Below are 13,102 nucleotides of genomic sequence, written 5' to 3'. Positions count from 1 at the left end.
ACAAAATTATTACTAAAATGCGTTACTAAGAAGTGGAGCTTTCTGTGATTAACCCGATGATGTGGCTCTGAAGAATGTTTTACTGGTTTGTGAAGGAGTGTGGAAATGTTTAGAGAGTGTGCTGTAGGGAACACAGACTGTAGTGAGTGAGGCATATGGGCGATTCTAGTAGGTTCTAATTGGAAAAACAGAAGTGAAGCTCATGATGGCTCAGAAGAGAAGGAAGCCTCTGAGAGGACCTGGATTAGAGGCCATTCATGCTCCGTTCTGGCAATGAATTTACCTATATTTGTCCATTCTGATATTTTATGGAGTACTGAGTTTAAAGATGATAAAGTATTTATTGGTAGAGTAGAGTCAAAGGCAGCATAGTGTCCAAGTAGTGTAGAGGGTTTTTGGTTTGTTTCGTTTTGTTTTTAATCATATTTACAATGAGATTCAGAAGCAAAAACCACAGCATGGAGATTAGAAAAACTCTATTTTTCCAAAAAATAAAACCTCACGACCCCCCCCCCCCATCACCACCACCACCACGACAAAGGAGTGTGATTAAGCTTGTGTACAAGGAGAATGTGATTGCTAGAGATGAGTCCATTAAGAGAACCCGAGTCTCCCACACCAGATCAAAGTGAAAGCCACCCTGAGGCTCACATCTTAGGAGTTTGCAAGAACACAAAGTTCACAGGCTTGAGAGAACCTCAAAGTCTCCTGTTTCCCCCTAGTCCTGACCTTCAGCCCTCTTTGTCCTCGCCTTTCTCTTTGTCATTTATACTTGCAGCTGTTTCTCGGCTTCCAGACCACAGCCATCATACCCTGTACATAGGCTGTAAAGTCACAAACTTGTTCCAAAGACCCTGCTTTGAGAAAGTAATGCTAGAGATCCCTGACCACGGTGCGGCCTGGAGAAAAACTCCTCTAGTATTTGTGTATGTTCAGACACTCAGAGTCTATCATGGCTGATGGCTCCGAGAGGCTGGTGACATCTGAAGCCATAGGTAAACCTTGGTGTTACCCACATGGGTGTGATTTTGCAGGCATGCAGAATGCAAGGGTGATGGGATCATTAGGGCTTCTACATAGATTGCAAATGAAAGAGCTGGAGGCCAGCAAGTGTGTGGAAGGTGTGAAGTCCCTGCTGGCAACATGAAATGCATGATGCTTAAAGCTGTCAGAGTGAAGCTTGTGGGAAGTCAGCCGGATGACTGGCGCCCACATTTTACTCCAGGGTACTCTCGAGGAGTGAGGGATAAGAGATATATATATAGAAGGATAGAAGGGAGAGAAACAGAAACACAGGATAGCCTCGGGAGGGCCTGATCTTCATCTACCGCGCCCCCCCCCCCCCCCCCCCCCCCCCGTCTCTTCTAAAGGGCTATTTTAGGAATGCCAATGGGTGGAGCAAAAGACCTACCCCCAGCACAGCCAAGTGCAGACCCTTTCCAATCACCGGGTAACCACACATGTGGTCAAGCGATCCTCAAATACAGCTCTGCTGGGTAAAACAAGCTCAGATCTCACTAGGAAACCTTTGTGGGCCTCCGCAGAAGCTGATGTTGCTATGGAGAGTCTATGAGTGCCGGAACCTGGACCTTCTACCTAGGATCTATTTAGGCCATGAGCACAGCCAGCCCAAGAGAGGCCCTCCAGCTGAAGGCAGCAAGGCCTTGGGGGAAGTGATTCCTAGGCCTTTCAGAACCCACACCAACTAGCAGATTTGAATGCTTGACAGTGGAGCCTCACGGATTAAGCCATATTAGGTTTGATCATCAGCTGAAAGTACTCCTGGGACAAGGTGGGAACTCTAAAAGGTAGGATTAGTTGGGGGATTAGTTGATCCTGATGAGTATTGGGACCCTAGTCTTTTCCTCCCTCTCTACTGCCTGACTGCCAGGGAAAGGGAGAGATGAAGGGATTTAGCCACCACATTATCCCACCATGTTGATACTGACAAACAACCAGAGCAAGTAGGACCAAGAATCAAACCCCCTGAATCTGTGAGCCAAAATGCACACCCCCCTGCTTTATGCTGAACTATCTTAGAAGCCCCCTCACAGCTACACATCTGAATACTCTAGCTGTCATTGTTAGTGTGCTATGGTCACACGGACAGGAAACTGACCACTCAATCATTAGAAAACACTCCTTCCCAATAGGCATGATCACACCACACCCCAGACCCATCCTATGTTTGCCACCAGCCTCACCCATTTCGAGCAAAGTTGGCCCAGAATTTCATCACCATCTTGCTGAGATTGATCTCCTCTTCTGAAGCGCCATCTGTGGGGGAGAATGAATAAGCTACAGCTACTCACTGAGGGGCTTTTCAGTTTAGCAGCTGCACAGCAGGAGTGATGCTCATCATTATCATCCTGGGAGCGTGTTAGAAATTCAGAGTCTTGACCCTTATTAAGTTAAAATCTACCTTTTAAGAATATACTGGCTAATAATCTACACTTCAAGTTAAGAATAGCTTTTCATATATTGGCTTCCTTTTTCAGCCATGCTTATATGCCTGATCCAAACACCACAACTGTGACTTTCCTCAGTCTTAGTAGGATTTCTGGCTCTTGGGCCTTTTCTTAATCTCTCTCTCTCTCTCCAAAGTTCCTAAGACATCACCAAATAGGGAGAGCCTCAGAGACATTGATGTCATGATAGACACGTATGTAGCTGTAAGTTTTCTCAGGTCCCGCCCGGCCCCATGGTCCCTCAGCCACTTATAAAATAATCATTCAGAGGTTTAATATTAATTACCAATTGTATGGCCTATGGCAGGCTTCTTGCTAGTTAGCTCTTATAACTTAATCCATTTTTATTAATCTGTAAGTTGTCATGTGGCTGTGGCATTACCTGTCTGCTGGCATCTTGCTGCTCCTTCGGTGGTGGCTGGTATCTCTCTAGACTCTGACTTTTCTTTTCTGTCTTTCTGTTTAGATTTCCCCTCTCCTTCTAAGCTGCTTTGCTTGCCATAGGCCAAAGCAGCTTATTTGCTAACCAATGGGAACAACCTATATTCACAGCATACAGAAAGACATCCCCCAGCACACGTGTTAGATGGCTAGCTGCAGACAACTGCTAAGAAGCAATGTATTGAAGACCTCTGTGAAAGCTTCCCTTAAATATCACATTATAAAATATAGGCAAATATATGACCTAGATATATAGACAGATGTGTAAACATGACAGATCTTGTTCAGGGTTAAAAATTAACCTGCCCCTCGCTTTTATCCCAGCGTGCTCTTATGGGAGGAAAATCAGCTGGTGGCACCTTGCCCCAAAGTGGAGGCCATGTCTGAGCTGCCATTTTTCCTACTGGTTTTACAGGTTTCTGAGAGTGGCTGTGGCTGGGGACACATGAACACCAGCCTCCTTCACTTGTGTGAAAGCTCAGGACTGACTCCCAATGTAGTTCAACCCTGTTACAGAGCGGCAGGCAAGCAAACCAAGGCGAAAAGGAGAAACTTGCATGAGGCGCTCAAGCCAGGGCCCAAATCCAGGCCTTGGAATACCAAGGCCACAGGCAGCAAAGATACATTACCTTTTAAGAACGGAGATCCAAATACTGAGAAGATTTCATCGCCGTGATCTCCTATCACTGCCTTGGGTCTCATGTTTGATACAAAGCTTGGGCGATACTCAAATTCATACATGTAGGTGCGAGCCCCGGCATCTGTGGAGACATGTAGAGTCATGTAGAGTTCACATTATCCACTATACACCTGTGTGGTACCAAGGCTTCAAGTTGCACTGAGCTCCCTGTTTACCTGTACAAGGAAGAAACACAGTTTCAGGGAAGGACTTGATCAGGCCTGTACAAGTAGCCAATTTGGAATTAAGACTGTAAAAAACACAAATCCATGTGGAAATGGAACAAGGCTCTCTTTGTTTCAAGGAACCACAAAGCCTAGAGTTGGTGCTTCATATCCTGCTTCCTCCTTGCTCAGGGAGTGTTAAGCTCTTAAGATGGCTCCAGAGAGAGATGAGTCAAGAGAAAGAGGACTTGTCTCCTGATCCCTCCTCTCCTCTGCTTTCTCTCTTGCCACCAGGATGTCCTGTCCATGTGCCAAGATGCCGGTTCTCTTGCTGATAGAACATTGTAGCTGCCAACTATTGCTTCTCATGAACCATCCCCTTCCATGGCCCCAGCCTTGGAAACTCAGCACTGGGCAGCACTCACAAGGGGGAGGGAGAGATAGTCCCTATAGCAGAGTAACTCAGAGGAAAAGTGCCAGGCCCCATAGCTGTAAAGTGGGGAGATTTCACAGCCTTGCCCCTATGAGTATAGTAAGAAATTCGAAAAAATAAAAACATAAAAAAATGCTTAACTGTAAAAAAGTTTCTTCTGTATTACAGCATAATACTTTGTATATACACATATTTGTGATAATTGTATGTGCACTTCATACACTACTATCATTGCCTCATACTCTGAGTTACTGATTCACAAGTTAAAACATTATTTATATTATTGTGTGTATGTGTATGATTGGGTGTATGTGTTGTACATGTGCCACCTTGTGTGTGATGGACAGTGAATGATTTCCTGGAGTCAGTGCTCTGTATTTGCCCTAATGGGAGTTCTAGGATTCAAACTCAGGTTGTGGGCATTGTGCAACAAATGTTTTGCCTACCGAGTCCCCACAAAGGATTTACGTGATTTATGCCATTCCACCATAGGATGAAGAATAATCTGTCCAATTTCCTCTGTCCAGTTCATCTCTGCAACCACAGAGGCAGCCCTGTCACCCTACCACCTAAGAAGCAGGTGCTTCAGGATCAAGTAGGAGCGTCTCTGTCACTCAAACATTTTAGCCGGAACTCAGACCTCAGCTTTGCAGAACTTTGGTAAATGAAAGGACCCATTCACACAGAATTTTATAAAAATTCTTCTGAATAATTGCAAACCATATTTGAATAGTTCAAGCTGGAACTTTGAGAAAAGCAAAGACAATGGGCTGCTGTCTCCAGGCTAGACATTTGAATAAGACGACTTGCAGAGGGATGAAAACGGAAGGAAGACAGAGGGTTTATTTCCAGAGATTGCGGCTGAAAATGCTCCCTTCTGGAATAGGTTCCCAGCATTAGGTCAGGAAGCACAGCAGCCTCCAGCTGATTTTAGCCAAGACACAAAACAATCACAGCATTAACAGTGAAAGAAAGGAAACCCCAGGAACATCAGAGATGAGAGCTTCACAATCAAGGAGGTGCCAAACCTACATCCAATGTCTTAGAGGAAATCCAGGGTCTGAGAGAACAGGTGATAGAGGCAGTGTGCTGGAGGAAAGCAACCCCAGTGTGTGTGTGTGTGTGTGTGTGTGTGTGTGTGTGTGTGTGTGTGTGTGTGTGCTTGTTTGTGTGTGCTTGTGTGTGTGTGTGCTTGTATGTGTGTGCTTGTACGTGTGTGTGTGTGAGTGTGTGTATGTGTCTCTGTATATATGTGCATGCTTATATGTGTGTGTGTGTGTGTGTGTGTGTGTGTGTAAAAACGTGTTTTGAGGAGCAGAGATGTGGAGGTCTCACCCAGAATCAAAGTTACACCATTGCTAGTTACACCAATGCTAGTTACACCATTACACCATTGCTATAGGCTGGTGGAAGTAGAAGAGGTTACATGTAAGCCTGATGGTAGAGAGGAAGCAAAAACATTTAGTAGAAATACAACATAAATACAGAAAAGATTAAGATATGCTCTTATATAACAGCAGAAAGCCACAAAGGAGGCACCAAGAGAGGAGGAAAACATTCACAAAACAACCAGAGCACAACTCCAAGATAGCATCCCTCTCAAATGTTAACTTCTGAAACACAAGAGACAGACTGAATGCATTTTTAAGCAGCCCAAGTATATGCTCCCACAAACCCCACTACCTTTAAAGAAGTATATAGATTAGAAACAAATGATTGGAAATAGATATTATATACAAATAAAAAAAAAATAGAGAGAAATGGTAGCTGCAGTCCTAGCAAACCAGAAAGTTGAGCTCAAACAGTATGAGAATCTGGACCTGGTAGCTCACACCTGTCATCCAGTACTTAGTAGGCTGAGGCAGGAGGATTGCTGTAAATTTGAGGCCAGTTTTTTTCTACATAGTAAGTTCTAAAATAGTCTGGGCTACAGAGTGAGAACTTACCTGGGGAAAAACAAGCATGAAAAGAGATATATTTATAACATTGATGACAGAGCTAAGTCATTCACAGCACACAACAATGGTAAACGTAGATACAACATCAGAGCCACTACATGTGCAAAACAAATAATAGAGGCCTTGAAGGGAGAGACAGCACACACAAGACTGTAGTCAGTGGGAGACACTGCCCAGTGTGGCCTGGCCTTGAAACATTAGGTACAACAAGAGCTCTCCAGTCTGTGAGGACTTCAGTGATGTGGGCTGAGCTAAGAAGGGAGCAGCCTAGATGGCGAGGAGGAGCCAATGGCAGATGCGGGAGAGCAATGGCAGCCATGGGAGAGCACCAGCGGCAAAGAGCTGAGCAGCAGCAGTGGACACAGCTCCACGGCCTGAGAACAGTCGGGGCGGGAAGACTGTTTTCAGGATTAGCAACAGTGAGAGCTGAGATGACAGGAAAGGGAGCAGGGACCAGAGAAGAACATTCCAGGTCACTGTCAAGTCTTTAGTGGCAAGGGTCAGAACTTGTAACACTAGCCAGTCTCCAGGGCTAAGGAATCCCTACCTCCTAAGTTTATAGTCATCTGCAAGAACTGTAATCTGACTGTCCAGAGGAGTCAGGGTTGGGGGCAAGCGAGAAATTGGAGGGAGGGAGGGAAGGAGGAAGAAGGGGGAAATGATGCAAATACAGTACTTATATATGCAATTTCAAAATCTAATAAAATTTAAAACACTAAAATTGAGTGAAAGCAAATGCAAGACCAGATCATAAAGGAAAGATGCATGCAACTTTGGTCTAGACTCCAATACTATAAGCAGGAAACAAATGGGATGCTAGCAAACTGAAGAGTTTTTCACACCAAGGAAAACCATGAGCAATGCACAGAGACAATCCGTGGGCTGGGAAAATGTTTGTGATCTGTACATGTGACAGTGTCTATTTAAATATATGCAGAAGGGCGGACAAGATGGCTCAGTGGGTAAAGCTGTCTGCAGTCAAACCCAATGGTCTATATTCAATCCCCAGAAGCCGTATGGTGAGAGGGGAGCACCCACTCCTACAAGTTGTCCTCTGACCTCCACATGCACGCCATGGCATGTGTGCACCTACACAAACACACTTAGAAAAAATATAAAAATGTTAAGAATGTGTATAAGGAGCTCAAACAACTCTATAGTGATAAATAAATAAATAATCAACAAGACAAATTGAGAAAGGGGCAAGAGGTCCCCGGAGACATTTCTCAAAAGAAGACTCACAGGCTTAGGCTGAAGAAGGCACGGGGAACACATGGCCCTGTCACATAGACCGGCTCAGGGGTGAGTCAGTGGAGCAGCCTAGGCTCTGTGAGGTGGAGGTAGCCTGGGCCGGGGTTGAGTTACAAGGGAGCACAGAGCTGCAGACCTCAGTGCTCTATCAGCACACTAAGGATGCACAGCTTGGTTACACTGACCTACAAAGCCTACCAGGTTTCTGTGCTACCTGAGAAAGGTGATAAAAGGAATACTCCTAGTAGTGGGAAGATTCCCCCCATCCCCCACTGAGGGAGAAAGTTGGACCAGTCTTCAGGTTATGTGTGCATGAGTGTGTGTGTGTGTGTGTGTGTGTGTGTGTGTGTGTGTGTGTGTGTGTGTGTGTATGCATGTGTGTACACGCACGGAGTGTATGTTCTCTTGTTTTAGATATAATTCCATTACCTGAGTTTTTGTTGTTGATTTGCTTTGTTTTATTTTATTTTTTATAACATTTCAGAAGGTGTAGTTTCTCTTCATAATTAATTGTTCTTTAAGTAATTACTTGTTATTTTTTTAACTTCATTGTTAAGCACTATGTTGGACCTTCTGTCTCACCAGAATAGTTCTTCACGACTGTCTCTCAGCTTTCTATACCTGCCAAAACCTTCTACCCTTCACATCCATATCCAGGATCGTCTCCCCCTCCTATATTTCTCTCTTGTATACCCCCTTCTGACTCATGTTTCATTCCCTTTCCCCATGCAGCATTCCTTCTTTATTTCACTAGTTAATAATAGTATCCTTTACATAATTTGTAAGCCACATCTTTCTCCAACCAGTCCCAGCCCATGGCTGCTGAATCCAAATGGGAACACAAGTGCTAGGTATCGGGGTCTTCAATAGCTAGACTGATATGACCCTGGAAATGACAACTCAGTGCACCAAGTTAGAGTGCAGTAGGAAGCCTCATTAATAGACCAGATCATGAGGAGAACAGAGTATTAAGGCTTGAAGATGAGCTAGAGGAATCAGAACACTCAGTTAGGATCAATGATCAATTTTCAAAAACCCAGTGAACAGACCTGGGGCATGGATAGATGGAGACCCTGAGAGTTTGGGGTCTTCAAGAGAAGATAAGATCTGTGAATTATGAGCATAAAAGGAGAAGATTTTCATGCACAAAGCACAGAAAATATTTTCAATAAAAACACAGAAGAAAATATTCCAAATCTAGAGAAAGAGATACCTGTCCATGTACAAGAGTCCTAGGGAACACCAAACAGAGGGTATTAGAAAAGTAACTCTCCATGTCATATTACAGTTAAAACACTGAAAAAAAAAAACAAAGAAAGCGTATTGGAGGATGCAAGAGAGAAGGGCCAGGTCACATATAAAGGCAGGCCAGGTGGTCATATAGCTGATTAATTAACAGAATTCTTTCAATCCAAAATGGCTTGGAAAGATGCTTGTCCAGTTTTGAAAGACCACAGCTGCAAATTCAACAAACATCTGTTAAAGGGGAACAAAACCTTTCCATTATAACAGCAGGCTAAAGGAATCAATGAACACTGAACTATTTCTACAAAGGATACTTGAAGGAGTCCTTAAGACTGAAGAGGAGGATAAACACATTGAAGAGGTGACTGGAACAAAGTAATAGTATCATAGTCAGCAAATGTGGAACAAAACACCACCACAGATCCAGCAGTGAGAGGCATTAATACACACCTTTGAATAATAACATTAGTGCTTCTTATTATCCAAACAAAAAGACATGCACTAACAGATGGTATGAGAAAATAAGACCCATCTTCTTGCTGCCTCCAGGAAAATACACCACCTATCAAGATAGACACCACTTGAGGGTGAAAGAGTGGGGAGAAAAATGTTTTAAGTGACTGGGACCAGGAAAACAAAAGATGTAGCTGTTCTGATATTAGACAAAATAGACTTCAAGCCAAAGTGAGTCAGAAGAGACAAAGAATACTTCATACTGATCAAGAGACAGTCTATGAGGAGGACATTTCAGTTCTAAACATTTGTGCCCAAAACAAGCACACCCAATTCCTAAAACAAATTCTATTTAATATAAGCTGCATAGTAATCTCAACCCAGCAGGCAACTTTAATACTCCACTCTCACCCATGGACAGGACATCTGGACAAAGGAATATAAGACAGAGACACAGAGTCAAATGAAATCAGAAATAGACCAACGAGACACCCAGAGGCATTCCACCCAAACCCTTCAGAAAAAAACATTCTTGGCAGTTTGTGAAATTTTTATTAAGTAGTTTACAGATTTGGATGCAAGTCAACTATCCATAAATATAAGAAAGTTGAAACAACTCATTGTATTTTTCTAACAATAGAATAAAATCTAGGAGTCAACAGTAAGAAAAACTATAGAGAATGCACAAACTCATAGAGATTAAGCAGCACTCTACTTAGTGATGAATGGATTGTTAGAGACCTCCGGGAAGAATTAAAAAATTCCTAGAACTGAATAGAATGGGACCACAATATACCAACACCTACTGGATAAAATGAAGACAAGCCCTAAGAGAAAAGTTCTTTAGCTCTAAGTGCGTACATTAAAAAGTCAGAGAGGGGCTGACATGGCAACTCAGCAGGGGGAGGTGCTTGCTACACGTACCTGGTACTGAATTCAGTCTCCAGAACCCAGGCAAAGGCGGAAGGAGAGCGCCAACTCTGTCCTGTGACCTATGTCAGCACATCATGGTACCTGGGTACCATGGCACCTGGGTACCTACACCCACTACTAAGTCTTGCCTCTTTATATGGCCTTGTTGGTCCTTAGCAGTTATTCTGATCTTGTCAACCTTCAAAGATCTCCCAATGACCCCTCTACCAAGAGCAGCATTCTAGTCCCCCTTACCATAACACCTGCAAGAGAGCATCTGCAACAGAAGCTATTGGTGCCTTTTAATGGTTAATCTCAACTGTCCAACTTGGTTAGACTAAGATATGCCTAGAAGATTTGTAATGGACATCTCCGGGCGCATCTGTGAGGTCATTTACAGAAACAGTTATATCATGAAGGCTCTGATCTAATGAATGATTTAATCAATTGACAAATCCAAAATTCTAACACACCCCTGGGAGGTAGTAGAATTATGGAAGGTAGAGCCTGTTTTTTGGAAGTAGGATGCAGGTGACAAGGACCTGATGGCTATTATATACCCTGGACCATTTCTGTTTCCACTCTACATGGTTTTATTGCTTCCTTGTCCCTGTGGTGTGATATGCTCCCTCACACTCTCCTGACATCACAGACCGAAACCTCTGAGACTCTAAGTGAAAACAGACCTTTGTTTCTTAGGTGGTGCATGTCAGGCTCTCTGTTACAGCACTGAGCGAAGTCACTCTGACAGTTACTTCATTATAGCCCATGTTCTGAGACAGGCTAGCTTGACAGCCACAGGCAGCACCATTAGCTCTTGCCCTTTGCCCCCTCCTGGTTTTTAGACACAGCTCTGTTCATTCTTTTTTTTTTTTTTTTTTTTTTTTTTTTTTTTTTTTTTTTTTTTTTTTTCCGAGACAGGGTTTCTCTGTGTAGCTTTGCGCCTTTCCTGGAACTCACTTGGTAGTCCAGGCTGGCCTCGAACTCACAGAGATCCGCCTGGCTCTGCCTCCCGAGTGCTGGGATTAAAGGCGTGCGCCACCACCGCCCGGCAGCTCTGTTCATTCTTGCAGTAGATAAAGGTACCACAAAACCAACAACCTTTTAGAGACGCATTCAATCAATGAGATGTGACTCCTGGTGGGTTAACACACAGCTCCCTTGCTTTTCAGAAAAGGAAGCCCCAAGATGCTCCCTATTCCCTAGAGCTTTCCAGTTGCGGCTAAGATGGACACATGCCAGGAAGCTCTCCAGACTGGGGTCTGTCTTGTCTCTGCATCACTCTCTTTCCTCTGAATGGTGATTTCTGGACTTATTTCCTAAATTAAACTGAATGTAGACCCTTTCCTCATAGATCTTTAATAGCAGAAAAAGCAAAACAGCATTACAAGCTATATGGAATCAACTTTTGAGGCCTAATATCAACAGATTTCATATCTATCCATACCAAGAGGTGGGCAGGCCAGAGACCTAGCAGATAAACTTGTGACCATCTCCCACTCAACACCTGAAACTCACCTCTGTGGCCACGAGACACCATCACCGATGGGACGCCAAATATCACATCTGCAATCAAGTCCAGGAACAGGTCTTTCTTTTTGGCAGGGTCATCTGTCCCTCCCAAATACTTCTCAGTGGCCACTGGAATCATATTCTCAGAGATTTTCTGCAATGGATCAGAAGGTGACCACCCGACTAGGTGAGCCATGGGGCTTCTGCAGTCAGTTAAGGAGGCTTCACTGATTCTAAACCGCTTCCGCGCTCACTGAACACTCCTGCTGTTGCCCATGGAAGACTGGAAGAAACTCTCTAGATTCACTTTCTCTTTTAAAAAAATTTTGATTATCTTTCAATTGATTTGAATTAATTACTATTTGGGCTCAGGTATCCCATCCATGTATTATTACCATCCCATTTGCTTTGATGGAAGAGAGCCACATGCATAAAGACACCTCATAAATTAAAAACTGTTCTCCAGTGGATGTTCTCTTCAGCTGTCCCTACAGAAGAAAGTGGCTTCTTTATCTCACCCCTGGTCCTCTGAAAAAAGTAAATTTTTGGTATTTTTCCCTGTTCTCTGAGGAAAAGACACCATTTACATCCTCATAATGAAGTTCGGGATTAGCATTTCTTGAAAACATGGAATGAATAAAAGATATGGGTCAGATGATCTGCGAGTTAGTGATTTTCCTTTAAATTTACAGAGCCAATCATATCTATTAACCTATAAATAACAGCAGTCTGTGTGTCATAAAAAACCAAACTCAAAAAATTGTTTTTATGTTTTTGGTTTTTTAAGACGAGGTTTCTCTGTGTAACAGCCCTGGCTGTCCTGAAACTTGCTTTGTAGACCAGGCTGGTCTTGAAGTCAGAGATCTGCCTGCCTCTACCTCTTGAGTACTGGTAATAAAGGCACCATATCTGGCCCTAAAAACCAAAAAATTGTAACTAATCTGTTGTCCACCTATCTGATTGGCATCTGAATAACTCCATAAGGAAGTCTTTTTTTTTTTTTTTTCCGAGACAGGGTTTCTCTGTGTAGCTTTACGCCTTTCCTGGAACTCGCTTTGTAGACCAGGCTGGCCTCGAACTCACAGAGATCCTCCTGGCTCTGCCTCCCGAGTGCTGGGATTAAAGGTGTGCGCCACCACTGCCCGGCCCATAAGGAAGTCTTATGCCTCCAGTCCCTAGATGCACTGGTCTTTCCCCTCTCCCCACCATGGCCTCTGTGGTCTTGGTTTTGCTAGCTTTAAAAACAAGCCTTTTTCTCTAAAACTTATCCTGAACTCAATGAGATTTTGATGGGGGAATCACAAGTATGGGTCCAACACACTGAGATGGTAAAGTGGAAAAGAAAAAAAAAGAAAAAAATGGGAGCTTAAATTCAGGTTTCCACCATCGAATTGGTCTGTGATTAGAGAAAGCCACCAACCTTCTTTCTTTCTCAACCAATTCCCATGATTCCCTAGAGTCTTACAAGCATTGGGTAGGACTTCCACAAGAGGGAATTGGCTGTCTTCTGGTCCAGTTTGCCTTCGGAGAGTGGATAGCCCATAAGCTGTTAAACAGATGATTAAGTGTTGTGAGCCATGGAAAAG

The 13,102-nt window shown here is 43.6% G+C and overlaps 1 protein-coding gene across 3 annotated transcripts in view; it reads right to left on the bottom strand.

Moving 5' to 3' along the window:
- The window catches only part of LOC128104254 (carboxylesterase 1D), a 32,645-nt gene that overhangs the window by 784 nt on the left and 18,759 nt on the right, over positions 1–13,102 (bottom strand). For all 3 annotated transcript variants that reach the window (XM_052729100.1, XM_052729097.1, XM_052729099.1), the window contains 4 exons: positions 12,982–13,062; positions 11,523–11,670; positions 3,539–3,670; positions 2,205–2,277 (listed from right to left, as the gene is read on the bottom strand). In XM_052729100.1, coding sequence (XP_052585060.1) covers positions 2,205–2,277; positions 3,539–3,670; positions 11,523–11,670; positions 12,982–13,062 — 434 coding nt within the window. The remainder of the gene's footprint in view (positions 1–2,204; positions 2,278–3,538; positions 3,671–11,522; positions 11,671–12,981; positions 13,063–13,102) is intronic.

Source organism: Peromyscus californicus, unplaced genomic scaffold (assembly GCF_007827085.1).
Source record: "Peromyscus californicus insignis strain IS unplaced genomic scaffold, ASM782708v3 Scaffold_8__1_contigs__length_139910024, whole genome shotgun sequence".
Lineage (NCBI taxonomy): Eukaryota > Metazoa > Chordata > Mammalia > Rodentia > Cricetidae > Peromyscus > Peromyscus californicus.
This window is presented reverse-complemented; position numbering and strand designations above follow the sequence as displayed.